The sequence below is a fragment of the Lycium barbarum genome, chromosome 5, assembly GCF_019175385.1.
Source record: "Lycium barbarum isolate Lr01 chromosome 5, ASM1917538v2, whole genome shotgun sequence".
Classification (NCBI taxonomy): domain Eukaryota; kingdom Viridiplantae; phylum Streptophyta; class Magnoliopsida; order Solanales; family Solanaceae; genus Lycium; species Lycium barbarum.
In genome coordinates, this window is record NC_083341.1 from 11,786,146 (window position 1) to 11,809,040 (window position 22,895).

The window sequence follows — 22,895 nt, forward strand, 5'->3', positions numbered from 1 at the left end:
CCATTGTCTTTTTTCTCCTCCATTTCTCATTAATTCACACCAACTTAGCTAGCTTCAATTATTAACTAGCTTTAACAAGTAAGGGGACAACTTGAACCATGATGAATGTTCATTCTTCTAATGAACCACGATGAATGTTCATTCTTCTAATATCCTTTTCATGAACATTTATTGACTTTGCAAGCAATATTGCAAGTAAATTAATCCTTAAAAGTTAGAGAATAGCATGTTTGGTTTCCAAATCTTCTTTTTGCACTTTTACCATATTGATATATCCGGAAATCGCATATATCCTGTATCAAACCAATCATTATTAACCTACGAAACTAATGTCTCAAGTCAAACCAATTTACATATACACAAAGGGTTCAACCAAAAGAAAAACATATACACAAAGGGAAAGGCGTTGTTATCAATTCAATTGTTTGTGAACAATCATATCATGGATAATTTAACTAACAATCATGACATTTCACTTGGCTGATAAGATTTTGATGTTTTGACATGATGGAATGAAAAATGCAAGACAAATAATTGTTTGCTACTGTAGCTTGTTAGGTTGTGATGTATCGTGTTCTTTTATCTCACGTTACATTAGTAAGTACGTTTAGCTAAGAAAGATTGTATTGGAGAACGAAGAAACAAATTGTTTTAAAGAACTTGGATGTGCCTATCTTGGAAGTATTGGGTTAATGCAAAGCTAAAGAATTCAGGATTATTGGAATTTGGACTTGGCCCAAAAGATAACATTAATATATGTGATAAGAACTTGACAACTAATTTTCTTGCCTTCATTTCTCTTATTCATTAGTTGCATGTCGCAATCCACAAAATTTCAATTGTAAATGCACAACTGCAATTCAGTTTCGAAATTTAATTTTAGTTCCACATACAATTTCCACTTGTGGTTTGAAATTTAGATAAAATTTGTAGTTTCCTTATCTAAGCATCCACTACTTAATTTAAAAGGTTTTTTTTATTGTAGCCACCCACCAAAATAATAGATTACAAATATATATTATTGTATAATATATATAAACATATTTTATACGCAGTTAATGTATATTTTTAATTATTTTGGGCCGAAAAGCCCACAATTAAATTGCATCTCTTTCCAGGCCTCACAAGACATCCCGTTTAAAAAGCAATTTTTTACATGGTATAGCTAACATATAAGAAGTATTTAAGTATAATAACTACAGTTTAATTTCATTACAAACCGTTGCTATAAGTTATTTGTAATTACAATTCGTAGCTATGTTTTACCTGTTTCGCATGTATTCGGGTGTAGTCAAATATACAGTTTCAAAATTTGATTGTATGTATTTGGCTGACCGTATCATTTGGGCGAACTAGATGTATTTGATTGTATATGTTGTTCGGTTGATTTATATACATATGTATTTGGCTGACTGTATTTCTGGAATTGTGTATTTGAATACATCCGAATACACGTGAAACGGGTAAAAAATATAGTTACGAATTGTAATTACAAAATCACTAGCTACAGTTGGTTAGAAACCAAGAAATTATAGTTATTTATGTAAGTTTAGCCTTTAAAAAGCACGGAACGGAAGCCTCTGTCATAATGTGAATGGTCCAAAGACTTCGCTTGAAAGTCCATATTACAAATTGAGATGGACTTTAGGTTCGTTCTATTCATCTAATTTTAAAACACTAAAAGTTACTTGTACTACATTACAGCTTCAATAAAAACAATTTAAATATAACACAAATTATTTATTTAAAAGAATAATTTTTGTACCAAAATATAGGATTATTAAATTCCAATTACAAAAATTACAGAAGTCATCATGCTTTTAGAGATAATGAAATTGATACCTATGAACACATGAATCAGGACTTTTTCAGTTTAATCATTTTACATGAAATTCATTAGTAATTAATTAATTATTAAGGTGTATGGTGAGATGGTGAGATGGGTGTGATTAGTCATTTTTCACTGAAACTATCGTGTTAAAGCCCTAGAAAAGGATAAATCATGCAGACAAGACATGGTATAACAACTTTTAATGTAATTATATTTAAAACATATTTACCTTTTAAAAGGTTATATTTGCACTTCTAGTTGTTCTATTTGCGCTTAATTTGCAATATAACCGCTTCTTGATTTGAACAAAAAAGATTCGAAGTTGCAGTTTGAATTTCAGGCCACTGGCTTGAAATCCAATTGTTTTAGTTTGAAATGTAAGCTAGAGGCCTGAATTTTAAACTAAACATAATTCAACATTAAGATGGTCTGAAATTCATCTCTATCATAAATTGTACCTTCTTTTAACTTTTATTAGTTTTCTCCTGCAATATCAAGTTTTTCATCAACATGCATCCAAGCAAACTTGAGGCCAATTTCTTTCTACTTATCTTTTTCCAATTTGGTCTGTATTGTTTTCATTTAGAATTAAAATAGTATTAGTTCCTTTGTTTCGATTTAGAAAATTCATTGCTTTGACGATTGACTTTTCTTTTTCTGAGGTTTGAAGTGCAGAAGAAATTATAAATGTGTCTTCATATTTGGCTAAATTTTAAATACAATGCAAATGTTACATATTTTTTAAACAACCCGAAAAGTGGCTATTGCTGCACTTATCACCCTCTGATTGGGAGAGCTTTCTTCTTAATGGGCCCCAAAGATCAATGAGTATAGTTAACTTAAACAAGAAAAAACTTGGGCAATTCGCAGAATTGCCCTTCTTTTGGGGTGGTCTTTAAATTTTACCCCTCATATTTGAAATCTTTAAATTTTGCCCTTCGCTAAATCCCATGGGTTTCAAATTCAAACCCCCACACAGTCAAAATTTTAAAAAAAATTCGCAAGGCAGAGTTTAAATTTCGCTATGCCCCCATCGGCATACACTTGTGAAGGAATTAGCAAAGTTATGCCGAATCCGGTATACTTATGCCTTATGGGCAAACTTGGCATAAGTATGCCGGTTCCGGCATAACTTTGATAATTCCTTCACAAGTTTATGCCGGATCCGGCATAAAACTTTGCCCATTAAAAGTATGCCCCCATCGGCATAAACTTGTTAAGGAATTACTAAACTTATGCCGATGGGGGCATACTTATGCCTTATGGGCAAACTTTGCCTTGAAGCATATATATGTATTTTTTTTTTAACTTTTCAAGGTAAACCTTTAGTAATGCCTTAACTAAAAGTGTGCCCATAAAACATAACTAAAGTATGCCCCATAAGGCGTAAGTTTTCCTTAAGACATAACTAAAAATTTGCCTTATAAGGCAAAGTTTAAATTTTGTATGCTCCCTCCGGCAGACTTTGCCTTGAGGGGCATACTTTTAGTTATGCCGGATCCGGCATAACTTTAACTTTTTCTTAAAGATTGTATGTTGGATCCGGCATACATTCCCCCCAGTCCTGCCTTGCGAAATTATTTTTTTATTTTATGCTTAAGCGGGGGTTCGAACCCAGAACTTCATGTATTCGCTCATCTTTCCAAGCAAAGGGCAAAAATTAAAGACCACAAATATGAAGGGCAAAATTTAAAGACCACAAATTTGAGGGGCAAAATTTAAAGACCACCCCAAACGAAGGGCAATCCGCGCAAAAAAATGAAAAAACTTCATTTACTTTAAAATTTTACTCCCTCGTTTTTATTTATATAAAAGTATTTTTCTAGACACAAAATCTAAATAACGGAAGATTTTTTGATGCATAAACTAAATAGTACATGTGAAGTACAAAATTACATGAAAGAGGATGATGGTGTTACACACCTTTTCATTTTTTTTTTCTCGTCGTGGAGTAATAATTATCTTTTTATATCATATCAATAAAAGTAAAACGAAAATGTTAAAATTAAATAATTAAAAAAATATATATTGTTCTCTGTATATCAAACTAAAAAAAATGTGTGGGAGAATGGAGTAACTAGGACAGTCTGAAAAGTCAAGGATAAACTTGAAAGAAATAGTGGACTGCCTTTGATTAGACTACACACACGTACGAATACATTTATGCACTATCCACTTTGTCCATCAACCATTTGACTTTTGTCTATTCTAAATGGTTAATGACTTTAATACATCAAGAAAGAAATGAAATTCCATTTTCAACTTCTTGTACTTGAAAAGTAATTATTATTACTACTCCTATTATGAAGTTTCGGATTTTATAAGTATTCATGAAATTTAAGTTGTGAAATTTGAATCTTATGATAATATATATATATATATATATATTAAATGATCAATGAATGTTATTTCTAAACCAATAGTCAATAGAGTTGTGAAGAAATCCATCTTGATAAATGGATTTTGTTATAAAATAAAACTATGAAGTAAATACACAGAAGAAATATGTAGAGAGAATATGTAGAGAGATATCAGATTATATTACTTCTGCTCTCTCAACATTGCATCTGTGCATCCTATTTATAGGAGCAACATACAAAGGATTAACATATTTAATTGACATGGGATATTTTGGGATATTTATAACTTAATGGATATCCACTACTTGAGATATTTTTAACACTCCCCCTTGGATGTCCATTAATAGATGATGTATCTCGTTAAAACCTTATTAAAAAAAAAACCCTGTGGGAAAAAACCCTAATGAAGGAAAAAGAGTGCACATATCTAGAAATACGCTTTGAGAGCTGCCTCATTAAAAACATTACCAAGAAAACCCAATGGGACAAAACTTGGTTAAGGAAAAAAAAAGTACAACACGTATTTCACTCCCCCTGACGAAGACCAAGATTCAGATGTTGGAGTCTTCGCATTCCAATCTTGAATATCATCTTCTCAAGAGTTGAAGTTGGCGAAGATTTAGTGAACAAATCTGGAGGATTATCACTTGAACGGATTTGTTGCACATCAATATCACCATTCTTCTGGAGATCATGTGTGAAAAATAACTTTGGTGAAATGTGCTTTGTTCTATCTCCTTTTATGAAACCTCCTTTTAATTGAGCTATGCATGCAACATTATCTTCATATAATACTGTGGGTATTTTTGTATCACACTTCAAGCCACATCTTTCTCTGATGAAATGTATCACTGATCTCAACCACACACATTCTCTGCTTGCTTCATGAATAGCGATTATCTCAGCATGATTTGAAGAAGTAGCAACAATGGACTGCTTGGTCGATCGTCATGATATAGCAGTACCTCCGCATGCATGTAAACAGATAGCCCGTTTGAGATCGAGCTTCATGTGGATCAGATAAATAACCTGCATCTGCATAACCAACAAGATATGTACTACCTTTGTTAGTATAAAACAGACCCATATCGCTAGTTCCCTTCAGATATCGCAATATATGCTTAATCCAGTTCCAATGCCTCCGTGTAGGAGAAGAGTTATATCTTGCTAGCAAATTAACAGAAAATGCTATGTCAGGTCTTGTAGCATTAGCAAGATACATAAGTGCACCTATTGCACTAAGATATGGTACTTCAGGACCAAGTAGCTCTTCGTTTTCTTCCTGAGGTCGGAATGGATCTTTGCTCACTTCAAGTGAGCGAACAACCATAAGAGTACTTAAAGGATGCGAATTGTCCATGTAAAACCGATTTAAAACTTTCTCAGTATAGGCAGATTGATGGATAAAGATCCCTTTTGCGAAATGTTCAATTTGCAGACCAAGACAGAGTTTTGTCTTTCCGAGATCTTTCATCTCAAATTCTTTCTTCAAATATTCAATCGCCTTTTGGAGCTCTTCTGGAGTTCCAATGAGGTTTATGTCATCAACATAAACAGCAAGTATAATGAACCCTGATTTTGTTTTCTTAATAAAAACACATGGACAAATGACATCATTTATATATCCTTCATTTATCAAGTACTCACTTAGGCGATTATACCACATGCGCCCTGATTGTTTTAAACCATATAATGATCTTTGTAATCTGATTGAATACATTTCCCGAGACTTTAAACCAAATGCTTCAGGCATTTTATATCCTTCAGGAATTTTCATATAAATTTCATTATCAAGTGAGCCATAAAGATAAGCTGTAACCACATCCATCAGATGCATTTCAAGGGTTTCATAGACAGCTAAACCCATGAGGTATCGAAATGTTATAGCATCCATAACTGGTGAATATGTTTCTTCATAGTCGACGCCGGGTCTTTGAGAGAATCCTTGTGCAACAAGGCGTGCCTTGTATCGCACAATTTCATTTCTCTCATTTCTTTTCCGTACAAAGACCCATTTGTGACCAACTGGTTTTACACCATTAGGCGTTTGGACTACAGGTCCAAAAACCTCACGTTTAGCAAGTGAATTCAATTCTGATTGAATTGCTTCTTGCCATTTTGGCCAATCATATCTTCGTCGACATTCTCCGACAGATTGAGGTTCCTGATCCTCACTGCCTTTTATAATATTTAGTGCAACATTATATGCAAAAACAATCAGGGCGCATGTGGTATAATCGCCTAAGTGAGTACTTCATAAATGAAGGATATATAAATGATGCCATTTGTCGTGTTATGAACAGCTTGTAGATATTGTCCGCTTTGGAGCCTCAGCCCCTCACGGCTTTAAAACGCGTCTATAAGTAAAGGCTTCAGGCCCTGCTTATAAGCACGCACACAATCCCGTGTGCGAGCGATGTGGGAACTTCCAGTTCACAACACACCCTCCCATCGCGAGCATCGTGCTGATAACGTGTTATAAAATAAAACTATGAAGTAAATACACAGAAGAATTATGTAGAGAGAATATGTAGAGAGATATCAGATTATATTACTTCTGCTCTCTCAACATTGCATCTGTGCATCCTATTTATAGGAGCAACATACAAAGGATTAACATATTTAATTGACATGGAATATTTTGAGATATTTATAACTTAATGAATATCCACAACTTGAGATATTTTTAACAGATTTAAAGATATTAGCATTTCTTGCGACGCTTGACAAGCAAGATACACTTAAGTGCTCTCTTTGGCCCACTTAGAAGAGCCAAGTGCAACGTGGTTATCTAGTTTGTCCTTCCCGCACAACTAATACGGCCAAATACGTTTACTGTCACTTTTCTTAGCGTTTACTTGTCACTTCTCAATCTTATAATGGAAATAATCTCAATCTTATAATGAAAATAATTTCTATTATAGAGTTTGAAATTGTAATAGAATTTCATTTATGAAATTTATAGCTTTATAATAGTAATTATTTTTTAAAAACATAATATAAAAATGACTCGTGAGCATTGTTTATACAAACAGACAAGCCTAAGTTCTGTCCTTTCAAACGTTCAATTTGTCGCATAGTTATCGGAACTTATAGTCACTATGATAAAGTCATAAATTATATTTTTTTTCATGAATTAAAATAATTAAACATTACTAGTACTTATTATAACATCAAAGTTATAAAATTATACTAATTTATTACTACATTAAATGAACTTCATTGTGTTTTCATCAATTATTATATCAATATGGCAAAGATTAATTACCTGACATTACTGTTAAAGTAGTCAAGAGTTTAATAACTTTAGTGTTATACTCCTCCTGATAGAAAAAAAATTCACTTAGCATTTACACACTTCTTAAGAAAATACTAATTTCTAAGCAAAAATAAATAATTTGACTAAATTGTCCCTAATAAAATAGACATTAAAATTTGATTATACAACACTTAATAGGAGCAAATATGAAAAAACAAGATTAATTTTTTCTTGATTTGCTAAGTGAACTCTTTTTTTATCTAAGAAAAAAAGGTTAGGTGGATTCTATTTTGGGAAAAGGGCCTGATTTACCCCTCTACTTAGGGAAAAGGTTCATATTTACCCCTGTTATACTATCAACCCATTTATACCCCTACCGTTACAATAGTAAAACATTTGCCCCTATTTTTAACTCCCCGTCCCTGATAGTATAACGGGGGTAAATATGAACCTTTTCCCAAAGTAGAGGGGTAAATCAGGCCCTTTTCCCTTTGATTGCCGATTCTTCTATTTTTAGATAACGTTACAGGTTTCCTAACTAGTTCTGATTTGCTAAAAGAACAACATACACAATAATTTTATGCAAAAGTAAGATATTACTTCATCCAAAAGAAGGTTTTACAATGGACATATTATAACAACAATTCATCCAAACGAGGGCATTACATTACATTCATCCAAACAAAGACATTTAAAACAACTTCAAGATAATATTTTTCAAGTTATACCAAAAACATAAATACTAGTCTCGTAAGGTCGATCACTTCATCATTGGAGGTTATAAGTCATTCTCAAGTGATTAAAGTGTCAACTTTGGAAGACAAAGTAACAAAGATGTGGATGGTAATTATAGTTTCATTGGCACTTTTCGTGGGTTTCATTACAGCTCCAATAATGAAGTGATTGCCCTTACGAGACTAGTATTTATGTTTTTGGTGTAACTTGAAAAATATTATCATGAAGTTGTTTAAATGCCTTTGTTTGGATGAATGTAATGTAATGCCCTCGTTTGGATAAATTGTTGTTATAATATGTCCATTGTAAAACCTTCTTTTGGATGAAGCAATGTCTTACTTTTGCATAAAATTATTGTGTATATTGTTCTTTTAGCAAATCGGAACTAGTTAGGAAACCTGCAACGGTATCTAAAAATAGAAGAATGACAATCAAAAGGAAAAGGGCCTGATTTACCCTTTACTTTGAGAAAAGGTTCATATTTACCCCCGTTATACTATCAGAGACGGAGGATTAAAAATAGGGGCAAATGTTTCAGTTATTGTAACGGTAGGGGCATAAATTGACTGATAGTATAACGGGAGATAAATATAAACCTTTTCCCAAAGTAAAGGGATAAATCAAGCCCTTTTCCCTTCTATTTTTGATCCGGAGGGAGTAATGGGTAATGCTAGGCTAGTGACTTGCTATTTGTTAACGTAAGTTCAATTGAATTATTTTAGTATAACAATAAATGATTTGTACTTCACTGTTATAATGACTAAATTTCAGTATTTACGTGAAATCAACACTTCTTTAACATAATTAACAGAGATAACAATGAAAATCAAACTGCACAATTTGTCATTGGACTTTATGTTCTTCAAACATTAACACAATCATCTTCCTAGCTCATTTTTAACTGACCAATAGTTGATGTCCACTTGTCAATTGTTCAACTTGGCATCCAACGACTTTTCTTCTCCGTTTCTGTGAACCGCCCGGTTCAGACAATGTTGAACCGGCTCGTCTTTTCGCCGTAACTCGAACCGGTTCCGGTTCATTCAAACCAATCCGGTTCGGGAAATTCAAATGAGCCTTCGAACCGCGCATTCTATAAGCCGCTTTATCATAAGCTATCGCAGCTTCTTCAGCAGTCTCGAATGTTCCTAACCAAACCCTAGCCCCATTCTTCGCCGGGTCCCTAATCTCCGCCGCATACTTCCCCCACGGCCGTTTCCTTACGCCCCTATAATGTCTCCCTTCCGGTAAACCCGCCGGCGCCGCCGTGGTCAACGGCGGAGACACGGTGGTCAACTCCGGCGATGTTAAGATTTCAGGTTTGACTTCGTCGGCGGTGAAATTAGACGGTGACCATCCGGCAGTAAGTGCGTCTTTTAATAGAGTGTAAATTACCATATCTTCTGAGTCGTCGACTTTAAGGGGTAATTCGCCCCATGTTTCGGTTAAACATGGGATGAGACGACTGAAGCTTGAATTACGGCGATACACTGGAAAGTTAGTTGGTGGTAATTCTGTAGAAATGGGTTGATCCATTTTGTTTTGAATGTTAATTTTCTTGTGATTTATGAGGTTTTCTATTATTGACACGAGTTATGAGTTCTTTGGAAGATGAGAATGAGTGAGGACTATATATAGGGAAGTGAGGAGAAATGAGATTCATGCACTTGAGAAGAAGGGACCTACCTTTCAATTTAGGTGACATTTTTTAAATATTTTAACGTTATCAATTATTGTAATTTATAATAATTTTTATATAATTTTTTTAAATATGTAAATTTTAAGTATTTTAAAAAAACTTAGAAAATTACATGTATGTAAAATAAATTGTTTGATTCTCGAAATTTGAATTATTACATAAATTGAGACAGATAGGATATTTTTTTTGACTAAATTAAAGAATGATTTTTTTTTATTTTTCATTTATTGTTCGGTACTTATATAGAAATTTGATTAAATTCAGATCATACTAGAAAATTTCATAATAAAAGTAAAATGCTCTCCGACATAAATAACTTCGTATGAAAATTTAAATTCAAAACCATTGATGATTTGATTAAAAAATAAAAAGCACTTATTATTCTACCACCACTTTTTATAGCTAATGAATGAATTTATCAGTAATGATGATAAGGTGCTTCTTTGAAGTTTCGTTGTGGGCAAGTGGACAAATTGTTAGTGCAATATTTTATCACGTGTCCAAAAACAAGGACCCAACTTGACAAAAACAAGGACGCAACTTGAACAAGGGGCAAATGATGATGTCATTGATTTCGAATGTCGAATACTACCAATTAGTCTATTACTCCATATTTTAAAATATTGGAATACTTTTATTAATATATATAATTCAGCATAAAATATGAGTCATTTTGGGTAAATATTTTCTCCAAATAGACATAGAGTGTTATTTTTCTTAGCCTTTTATATATCAAAATATTTGTATGTTTGTTGAGTAATATCTCTTTCATTTTAATTCATGTGACATAATTTAAATTAATATGAAATTTGAAAAAAAAATATTAAATTTTATTTTCTAGTATGTTATAACATTTGCATGACTTTAAAAATGTCATTAACTATGTATGGTTACAAGAGCTTTTACTAAGCGTAAAATGCAAGTATAATGTTGTGTTTTTTTTTTAAAGAAAAAACAAAATAAAAAAAATATAATACATAACTTTAAAAGAAGGAAGTATATATATATATATTTTTCCTTTCTTGTCGAAAATAATGTACTCAAGAAACAGAAAGTCTTTTGCGTTATAAAGTATGCGCTAGGACAATGTATTTGCTTATAACGCAAAAAAAAACAACCATTTGAAGTAGAAAAATGAAGTAAAAATTATGTACGAACATGTTTTTGAAAGAAAAAAATTATGTATGTAAATGATTATTTTACTTGAAATAATTTTAAGTCAGTTTGAAACTTCAAATTCATTTTCATCAGTTGAAGTAGCGGACCAAAATGTGAATCAAATATCAATTTGCAAAAGTTATTTCAAAGAACTAAGCACCTTTCTTTGAGTTAACTAGAGATAATACATGTTACTTTCTAAGCACGTAAGTTAGTTAATTATTTAAGTGTGGTCATTCGTGCTTTGCAAGTGTTTTTTGTCGTTTACTGATCTTCTAGAGAGAATTGCATACTTATTATTTGCATATTTATTAACAACTACTACTACTACGAACATGAAGTTTTTGGAAGAAAAAAAATTATAAATGAAAATGATTATTTTACTTGAAATATTTTTAAATCAGTTTTCAAACTTCAAATTCACTATTTCAAATTGAAGAAGTTAAACTAGTGGACCAAATGTGAATCAAATATCAATTTGCAAATAATATTTCAAATAAATAAACACCTTTCTTTGAGTTAACTATAGATACTACACGTCCTAAATATTATTTCATTTGTCCAAATTTATGTAATACACTTTTCCTTTTTAGTCTGATCTAAAAAGATTGATACATTTTTATATTTAGAAATAATTTAACTTAAAATTTACTCTTTTATCTTTAATGAAATGATTCACAACTATTGATTTGTTTTAGACCACAAGTTTAAAAGTCTTTCTTTCTTAAACTCCGTGACTAGTTAAAGTATATCACATAAATTAGGACGGAGGGAGTATTAGAGTATTTGTTACGTACTGAGCACGTAATTTAATTAATAATATCCATATTTAAGTGTGATCATTGGTGCTTTGCGAGTGTTTTGTCATTTGCTAATCTTCCAGAGAGAATTGCATATATTATTTACCATTTCAAGAACTATTATATTATTATGATTTCTTTATATATATATATATATTGTTAACAAGGCCCGAATGATTAGATTCCTAAAATTCATTATATATAAAGCACGTATAATACTAGTATCAAGCAAGCAATTAGCTGCTGATTATGTAATATACTCAATCTGTTAACCTTTGGCCACTGGTTGACGTTAAGATATGTAACTTTATACACAATTAAACAGCTATGTTGTCTTGTTAATTAATTATGAACACGATGGTCCATATCTTGTCAATGATCTTTTAATTAACTAAGCAAATCATTTTTCTAATTTTTATTTTAGCAAAACATAGAGTGCACGAGACTTGTTTATTCGGCTGACTATATATGTTATAAAATTAATACTCCCTCTATTTCAAAATAAATAAATTTCTAGTAATTTTTCTGTGGTCCAAAATAAATGAATTTTATAAAGTTCAAAGATGTATCCATTAATTTTTTTTCAAAAGTACCCTTCTCTGTAATGATTTTTTAACTCCCAACTTTAACTATCTCTAGTTTTAGAAAAAGTAATAGAGTAATATTGATAAATCACCATTTGATTAATTAACTTACTTAATAGGTGTGCCACATCACATTTTTTTTTTAATTTGTTTTTTGGGGAATGGACGGAGTATTATTTAAGATTATAAAGTGTGTTATCATGATCAATGCATGTGGTCCAATTAATGGTGCCTTTATTTTTCTTACTATTAAAACTATCTTGAAAGCGTTAACAATAAGGTTAATGGTCAATGCATGCGTCTGAAACACAGACATCTGTCTATTCGTCATAACGTCCGTATTTTTGAAAAAGATACATCATGTTTAAGTAAAGAGTTCTTTGATGTTTATCTCAAGCAAGAACTAATTAAGAATAAATAGGGCTTAATTAACATTACTATGACAATAATTGGTTGCATATTTCACGATAGGAGCGTTGAAATAAAGCATTTGATATACATCTTGTTCCCATCGAAAAAGAAAATCAGATATTATCAGATATGTCTTTAGCAAGTTTACATGATCATCATGATCATCTTTCTTACGGCTCTTTGCCGCAACAAGTTTACATGATCATTTTTCTGATGGCTCGTTATTGTGGCGCTCGTTCACCCTTTCAGCTTTTTCCACTCAAGAAAAAGTAGTATTAATTATTTAGAAAATATCATCTTAAAATGAAGTGAATTTATTATTGAAGGGAAAAGAATGACGAGTTGGATATTCACTTTTACTAGTCTTGCCCACAAGGTATTCAATAACAACAGATTTTGTTAAAATCGCGTCTTTCCTTCAACATCAGGTATATGAGAAGAGCTAAAGCTCTTACTGTAACACCAACGAAAAGAAGATTCTCGACCTCTCATAACAGAATTGACTTTCAGAGTTTGTTTCACCTTGAAATTCATACAATTGGGGTAGAATGGCCATAATTGTGGATTTTTCAACAATCCCGCGCATAGCAAAATGTTAATTGTATTAAATCCACCTTCTGTTGGAAATCTTACGGAAAATACTTCATCACTAACACGTGTAGGGACTTCTCTTCATCACGAACACTTGTAGGGACATCTCTTCATCACGAACACTTGTAGGAACTTCTTCTAAGCTTGAGGAAAATACTTGATCACGAACACTTGTAGAGAATTCTTCGTAGCTTGAGGCATGCCAGTGGCACTGTCCTTAGGGATATTTCACCTGGTATGGGTGTATCCCCCAGGATTCAACAAGCTCTTCTAGTACAAAACTAGGAGCTAGAATCTAACAAAAATTTCACAAAGAAGAAAACCCAACACAACATAATATAGAAGAAGAAATATTTATTTGTATATCTATCTAGCACCAAAGAAAATAACTACGTTTTTTTTTCTTTTTTTTTGAAACCATTCACTGAAATCATGCTTATAAAGTAAGCCAAAACAAACGTTCCAGTATGATCAATGGCAAAATCAGTTTAATCATCATACTTGTCCTTCAATAGCCTTAATGTCAAAAACGGTTTTGGTCATTAAACAATTTAATGAATGTTGAAAGTCTCTCTCCATTTTAATCATTATGACTCATTAAATGAAAACAAATTAATTGTTAATAAAATGAAGCTAGATATTATTTAGTAAATATGGATTTAAGTATTTCTTTTTGAAATATTCTAATTATTTTCATAACAATCCCCCACATATCTCAAAAAGAATATTAAATAATAGAATAAAATATTTTTTTTAATAGTTGAAATAGTAAGTTTTGCTGGGTCTCAACATATGAGTAAAATGCGTCGAATCTGGTGTCTCGTATAATATGAACCAGACCTAGATAAAACAAGAATAAACTTACAAAACAATTGGTGAAGTTTAGAACTTCTATGAACCAAAATTCATTATAAGCTCAGAGTCTTATTCTAAAACATTATATTCGCACAATCTTTGTCGTTATCGCGGTTTTGCACTAAGAGGCCATGCGCTTGTCCTGGTATTCATGAGTGCTCTAGAAATCCGTCACAATTTCATAGGAGTAGCACCACTCCACACTCATATAGTTTCAATCATCAAGTGTATTCTGCAGAGCAATACACCACCTATAAAGGATATGAATTGGATTAAGAGTTTAACTCAACCTCACTTTGCCTTGCAGAACTGCACTATATTCACACACCATAGAAGAGACATAATTAATAATGCATATTTGATCAACTAATGACTTGTTATTACCCATATGAACCTAATTCATGGGATCTCCAATCACATAGGTTGGGTTATCATCATTGTTAATCTTCTCAAATGACAAAAGTCTCATTCCCTTCGATATTTCTTTTAGTCTTGTGAATCGGCCAAATTCACCTCAGACATCACATAATTCATGGAAATAATTCCATCTCACAACAACGCTATTTTATCACTTTATGTCTTAAACAGATGTTTTTAATTGCCATTGAAAAATTTATTTATTCAATACAGCTAACGCAAACAAACAAGATTGCAATTTGATTCTTCTTCAAGTAATGCAACATCTCCTTTTGTTTTGCTTCTTCTGATGTGTGGCAAGCCCCTTCGAATTCCAATTCTGATTTTCGTTGCTATATTTTATTTCTTGATGATTTCACTAACTTTTCTGATTTATCTAATGCGAGAAAAATCGGAAGCGTTTGATAAATTCAAAGAGTTTCATGCAATGGTCAGTAATATATTTTAGTCTACCATTTTATATTTTCAATCTGATGGTGGTAAAGAATATGATAATACCAATTTTAATTCCTTCTTCAAAGAAAAAGGTATTGTTCATCGGCTCTCCTGTCCGTATACTTCTGCTCAAAATGGCCACGCAGAATGTTGAAAGTGCAAGAGGGGGGGTGAATTGTTAAAACTTTTCGCTCTGTTAGTCGACTAGGTTAAACCAGTAGTCGACTACCTACTCAGTGAATATTAAGGTAAGGTGCAGAAAATAAATGACACACGTATTTTATACTGGTTCAGATTCGATGTGAATCCTAGTCCAGTCCCCTTGGGTTGCAAGGGTGATCTCTGCAGCTCTTTTATAAGATTTGGTACAATAAAGGTTTTGAATGAAGTTCCTACGTCTACACTCAAAACACTCTTATTCTTTTTTATACAAGGCCTCACAAACTATAACTCTCCTTTCTCTCTTATTACACTATGAATCACTCAGACTAACAATGTTTGTTTGAAAGTAAAGCAGAGCAATGGAGGTAATGAGACAATTGCATGAGTCTTGCGTTTGTGAAGCAGCCCTTTTATAGTGTTTTAGGCTCTTCACGCAGAGAGTTCAACCCAAGGGATTTGATCCTTGGAAATGGAATCAGAGATCCTATTTCCAAGAATAAGGCTGAGCTGTTGCTGCTTTCCTTGTACGACGAGGCAGCAACAGATTTCTTACACCTCATGAGATATGCCTTTGATACTTTTCCTTCTAGAAACGATTTGATGCTGCCGAAATATTTCCTCTCTATTGTGCAGATGTGTTTTCCTTTTCTTGAAAGATATGCGGCTGAAGATTACAGCTGTTTGCCCTAACCACGTTTGGGCTAGGAAGCCATTTGTCAAGTGAGCCCAGTTCGTTGGGGCTGTTCTGTGGGCTTCCAATTTGTTGGGGCTGTTTTGTGGGCTCACATATATTCCTTATGTGATTTAATTACTATACCTGCACAAGTAAAATTGTCATCATAATAACTTGACACTAACAATCTCCCCCTTTTTGAGGATGACAATTTTAGACAAAGTGTAGTCAACTTCCCTGTAACGGATGCTCCCCCTGAATAGGTGGAGGCTCCCCTGACTAGTCGAATAGTCTTTGTAGGCTCCCCCTGAGCAGTTGACTGTCATTCTCCCCCTTTGGCATCACTAAAAAAACAACACAACAAGGCAAAGGCAGAGGCAAAGAACCAGCAAACAACACAACAAAACAGGCAAAATCAAAGGACAAATAGCAAAAAAAAACAACTAGCAGCACTGCTAAGCACAAGTTCCACAAAAACATTGTTTAAACAGTTAAAAAGAACTAAAAACTATTCTTGACGGCGGAAGACTGGACTACGAAGAAAGTAGGCTAATGAATTCACAATAGCATTCTTCATGTCCGTCAGCGGGGTAGTAAGACGTTCAGGCATAGCAGCAACACTAGCTTGAAGCTTGGTGGACAGTTTGACCGCTTCCTTAATAACAGCATCCAGTTTCAGCCTCAGCTTAGAGACATCAGCACCTGTTTCCTTAGTCACATCACGAATCTTCTCTACTTGAAACAATGTGGATGCCATTAAGTCTTTGATGGACTCAATTTTTACATCCATAGCAGAAAGTTTGGCGAGAAGTTCTTCATAGCATTCAGTGGAGATAGCAGAGGGATCTGATTTTTTCCCTTTGGTGGAGGGACCAGGTTGAGATGCCTCATAGACATCCTTTAACAGCCAGGAATCATTGCTCAAAACATATCCCATGCTACCAAACGCCCTAGAGTTGTAGCATTGCTTAACTGGAGTGATGGGATAGTCGACTAAGTCGATTTTGTGGACTTCTAGTATGCGGGAGATAAGCATACCATATGGGAGACTAGAGGGATTTGAGGCGCACTCAATCATGTAATTGATAACAATGGAGGACAAATTAATTTTTTTCTTGGACAGAAGGCAAAATGCAAAAATAGCATCACGCCGGGAGATAGTAGAGTAGGACCCAGCACGAGGAACAATGGTAGTTTCAACCATATGAGCAAGCACACGAGCCTCAAACGAGATATTGGATGGACCAATTTGAGCAGGAACAGAGGTGGAATTTGAGAGGGTTTTTTTAACATCGTCAAAAGACACTTCAAGAGATTCAGGCCAAAAAATTTTGGGTAATTCCGAAAAACCAGAGCAGGTGCAACCAAAAATAGAGTCAAGAACAGAGCAATTTAGCACAATATGAGTGCCAAGAACCAATGTTTCAAGTTCATTAGCTTTAGAAGACCTAAGATTGGCATAGAACATGCGAACAGGAATTTCATAGACATGAGGAGGGGTTTTAAAAAAGTTTTCCCATCCTTGATAGACAAATAATTGTTTAACCTTACAACTTAGAGAGAGCATAAGGTCAAGATCGACATTCCTACCAGAAACGATGGTTTTGTCTTCAAGAGACGAGAACAGTGCCTGATGATGGTCATCCTAAAATTTCTTCCGAAGATCAAGAGGTTTATCACAGATTGTTTTAAGTTTCTTGGAGGAGGTGGAGCATGCAGCCTTAGAAAGGGATCGCTTACCAAGATTACATATGGGAACTGAGTCGGAGTCGTCAGAGGAAGTAGGGACATCGGAGATGACGGGGTCATGAGGAGGAGAGGGAAGATGCTTACCCATTTCCTGGAGCCTTGAGCTTTGACGGGTGGAGGGAGTAGGTGTTTTCGCGTTTTTCGCCATTGAAGAGATAGGAAGATGAACGGAATGTTTGGAAGAGAAAGGTGGGGAGAAAGGTGAAAAGGGTTTATGGGGATACGGGTAAGAGGTTTTATGGAAAAGCAAAAGGTTTTATGGAAAAGATAAAAAGTAAATATGGGAAGATGGAAATGTCATAAATTTGATGGGAATATAATTTATGGCAAAGATTTGAGTAGCCGAAAATCTTGGCACGGTTTGTTAAGAATTTAGACAGATTTATCAATAATTCCCAAAGAGCTTCTTAGCATGCAGAAACGTTCCTCTAGAAGGGGTTTAGTAAAAATATCAGCTAGTTGGTTTTCAGTGTTAACAAAAACTATTTCAAAATCTCCCTGAGCAACATGATTTCTGATAAAATGATGCTTAATATCTATATGCTTGGCCCTAGAATGATGCACAGGATTTTTAGATAGACAGATAACACTCGAATTATCACAGAAAATTTTTACAGGTTTAAAAAACAAGTCATAATCACTTAGTTGATAAGACATCCAAATTAGCTGTGTGCAGCATTGACCAACAGCTATATATTCAGCCTCAGTAGTAGATAAAGAGACTGATCCCTGTTTTTTGCTATTCCAGGAAATAAGAGATTTTCCTAGAAGCTGGCAAGTACCACTGGTACTTTTTCTATCATCTTTATCACCTGCAAAATCTGCATCTGAAAAACCTTCAAGCGTAAAATCAGTGGTGTTAGGATACCATAAACCATAGTTAGTTGTTCCATGAAGATATCTAATGATACGTTTAACGGCAGTAAGATGAGATTCCTTTGGAGCAGCTTGGAATCTAGCACACCTGCACACACTGAACATAATATCTGGTCGACTAGCAGTTAAATAAAGCAATGATCCAATTATACCACGATACTTGGTTTCATCAACAGGTTTTCCTTGTTCATCCTTATCAAGAGAGCAAGTAGGACTCATTGGAGTTCCCATAACTTTTGAGTCAGACATCCCAAAATTTTGGACGAGTTCTTTAGCATACTTAGCTTGACATATAAATATTCCAGTGTCAGTTTGATGGATTTGTAGTCCCAAGAAGAATTTTAATTCTCCCATCATACTCATTTTGAACTCGCTTTGCATAAGATCAGAAAATTCCTTGCACATAGAGGGGTTATAGCTTCCAAAAATAATATCATCAACATATATTTGTATGATAAGATTTCCTAAGGAAGATTGTTTAATGAAAAGAGTTGTATCGATCTTTCCTCGAAAAAATCCATGGCTTACCAAGAAGGAGCTTAAGCGATCATACCATGCCCTAGGTGCTTGTTTAAGACCATATAAAGCTTTACTTAATTTAAAAACGTGATAAGGAAATTTTATGTTTTCAAAACCTGGCGGCTGTTTGACGTATACCTCTTCTTCAATGAACCCATTTAAGAAAGCTCTTTTGACATCCATTTGAAAAAGTTTGAATTTTTTAAAAGAAGCATATGCAAGCAAAATTCTTATGGATTCCAACCTGGCAACAGGAGCAAAAGTTTCATCATAGTCAACACCTTCCTGTTGTGAATATCCTTGAGCAACGAGTCGGGCTTTGTTTCTAACTACTTCTCCAGCCTCATTTAGCTTGTTTCTGTATACCCATTTTGTGCCAATGATTGAAGCATTCTCAGGTTTGGGAACTAGATTCCACACTTTGTTCTCTTCAAATTGATCAAGTTCCTCTTCCATAGCCTTGACCCAGTATTCATCTTTTAAGGCATCACCAACTTTCTTTGGTTCGCATTGAGAAATAAGAGCAAGATTTACATTATTTTTAGTAGATGCTCTAGTTTTCCTCCCTTCATGGATGACTCCAATAACAAATTTCTTTGGATAGTCAGGTTCACTTCTCCATTCGTTTGGAACTGCTCCAATAGTAACATCAGTCGATTGAGGTTCATCAGAAGTCGACTCACAGGGTGCCTTTTCTTCAGTGGGTTTTGTAACCACTGCAGTAAGTATTTGACTGTCTTCTTCATCTGCAATTTTCCTTTTCTCGGCCAGGTTATTAGTATCATCAAATACAACATGAATAGACTCTTCAATAGATAAAGTACGTTTGTTATAAATTCTATAAGATCTACTAGTAGGAGAGTAACCAATAAATATACCTTCATCACTTCGAGGATCAAACTTGCCAAGATTTTCTTTCCTATTATTGTGAACAAAACACTTACATCCAAAAGGATGAAAGTAGCTAATATTTGGTTTCTTACCCGTCCATAGCTCATACGGAGTTTTCTTAAGAATTGGTCTAATTAGGCATCTATTCAAAATATGACACGCTGTACTTACCGTTTCTGCCCAAAAGTGATGTGGTAGGCTTGTTTCTATGATCATTGTTCTTGCCATATCTTGAAGGGTTCTGTTCTTTCGTTCAACTACACCATTTTGTTGCGGAGACCGAGGTGAGGAAAAATTGTGTATGTATCCTTGATCATTACAGAATTCCTCAAAAGCTTTATTTTCAAATTCTCCTCCATGATCACTTCTAATGGAAGTGATGTAATATCCCTTCTCACGCTGAATTTTCTCACAAAAAAACTTAAATTTTTTTAAAGTATCATCTTTATGAGCAAGAAATATTACCCAAGTAAAACGAGAGAAGTCATCTATTATAACAAATGCATACCTTTTTCCTCCAATGCTAGCAGTTCTAGTAGGACCGACTAAATCCATATGAAGTAATTGCAGGGGTTTTGATGTAGACACAATATCTTTAGAACTAAAGGAGTTTTTAGTTTGTTTACCTTTTTGACACGAATCGCATAAGTGATCTTTTGTGTAGTTCAGTTTTGGCAATCCTATTACAAGATCACGTCTTGCTAGTTTTTCAATTAATCGCATACTAGCATGCCCAAGATTCTTGTGCCACATCCACAGATCTTCTCTCATTGATGCCAGGCATATATGACCTTTAGGATTTTTGATAGAGTCCAGAGTGTACACATTTTTAATTCTGCTTCCAGGAAGAATCTTTGTTCCAGAGGAGTCTTCTATGACACAACCTGATTTACTAAATTTTATCTCAAGATCTGAATCGCATAGCTGACTTACACTTAACAAGTTATACTTAAGTCCCTTCACCAACCAAACATTTGAAATGTCACAGGAATTATTGAAAGCAATAGTACCAATACCAATTACCGTTCCAGTTGAATTGTCTCCAAAAGTTACCAATCCTCCATCAAAGTCAGCGACTGATTTGAATAGATTTTTGTCGCCTGTCATATGTCTTGAACACGCACTGTCTAGATACCATTTTCCCTTTTTCTTTTTGTTGTGGTGTTCCTGCAAGACAAATTTTTTATTCTTGTTTAGGTACCCAAGACTTCTTGGGTCCTTGATGGTTAGTTTCAAAATATTTGATTTTCTTGGGTTTCCATATCCAACCAGGTGCAGTTGAAAAACGAAATCTACAGTTATAATAGTTATGCCCAGGTTTTCCACAGCAAAAACACGTTTGAAAAGATTTTCTTTCCACAATATAGGAATCGGCTGAACTATGCATTCCAGATTTCCTTTCAGTTCCTTTAAGAGTTCTAGTTGACTTATCAGTGTTCACATAGCCAGTTTTCTTTCCTTCAAGAATGCCAGTTATTTGCACAACCTTTTTCCCAATGAACTTGTGTGTATAAGTTGATTGGTTTGACTTGGCATGGTTGTGGTTGGAAGGTTTTAATAAGATATCTAATCTAGATTGTAGATTGTAAACTTCATTTTGGATTGAATTTTTTTCTTTTTCACAAATTTCTAATCTTGATTCCCATTCATTTTTCTCTCTCTTCAGTTTTCTATATTCATCAAAGACATTATTTAGATCTATAAGAGTTTGATCTAATAATTCTTGAGTTTCTTCACATTTAGCACAGGAATGAGATCTTACCTTGCTGCCTTCTTCGAGAGCCATGAAACATATATTTTCACCTTCTTCAGATTCTTCATCTGAGATCTCATCTTCACTCCAACTGCTGAAAGCTCTTTGTTTTTGATAGCCTCTGGTTGGTTTATTTCTTATCTCAGGGAATTCAGACGCAATATGGCCATATTTTCCACATTCATAACATTTTCCATCATTCTTTTGCTGTCCAGTGGGGGTCTTGCCTTTTCTAAAGTTTGAGCTTCCTTTTCTGTTACTTTTTGATCTTCTCATGGCTTCTATCACATGCCTCGAAATCATAGCTACTTCTTCTTCTTTAAAATCATCATCAGATTCTTCAACTTGAGCCTTGAATGCGACCACCTTCTTCTTTTCGTCCTTCTGGTATCTTTGGATATGATTCTTTTCAAAAGCTATAAGATTTCCTCTTAATTCGTCATAAGTGAACTTATCCAGATTTCCGTCTTCAAGAACAATGGCTTTGGTTTCCCAAGTCTTTGGCAGACTCCTAACAAGCTTTCTAACTTGTTGTGAGTTGGTATAGGTTACTCCAAGCGATTTGAGTTCTCCAATAATCTTGCTAAATCTTGTGAACATTGATTCGATGTTCTCATCATCTTTCATCATGAAGGCTTCATAGTCGTGTCTTAGAACATCAATTTTTGTTTCTCTTACTTTTGATGTTCCTTCATAAGTGACCTCAAGTTTATCCCACATTTCCTTGGCAGTATCACAGTTTGAAATTTTTGCATACTCTTCTCCACTCACTGCACAGTAGAGCAAGGCTATTGCCCTTGCATTTATTTGTAGAGTCTCTTGTTGTTCTTTAGTAATGTCGTGTGACTCTAGATCAATTGGTGAAACTTCTGCATCTTCTTTGTTTTCAGTGTCCGCTCTGGGAATGGGTTTAGGTCCTTTTTTAATCACGACCCAGGCTTGATTGCACGAATATTTTAAACCTTTCCTTCCAGTGGCCATAATGTTCTCCATTAAAGTATGGTGGTCTTGTTGTGGAGTGCCCATCTTGCAATATTGCTCCAGGAATCTGATATCCAGCCATTTGATCTTTTCTCACGTGCGGTTAAGCACTGAAGGTGAGACCTCGCTCTGATACCAATTGAAAGTGCAAGAAGG

The 22,895-nt window shown here is 34.0% G+C and overlaps 1 protein-coding gene across 1 annotated transcript; it reads right to left on the reverse strand.

Moving 5' to 3' along the window:
- Positions 1-8,942: 8,942 nt before the first annotated feature.
- LOC132640459 (ethylene-responsive transcription factor 1-like) lies at positions 8,943-9,797 on the reverse strand. The gene has a single exon (XM_060357054.1). The coding sequence runs from the start codon at positions 9,719-9,721 to the stop codon at positions 9,083-9,085; it is 639 nt and encodes a 212-aa protein (XP_060213037.1). The 5' UTR covers positions 9,722-9,797; the 3' UTR covers positions 8,943-9,082.
- Positions 9,798-22,895: the final 13,098 nt, after the last annotated feature.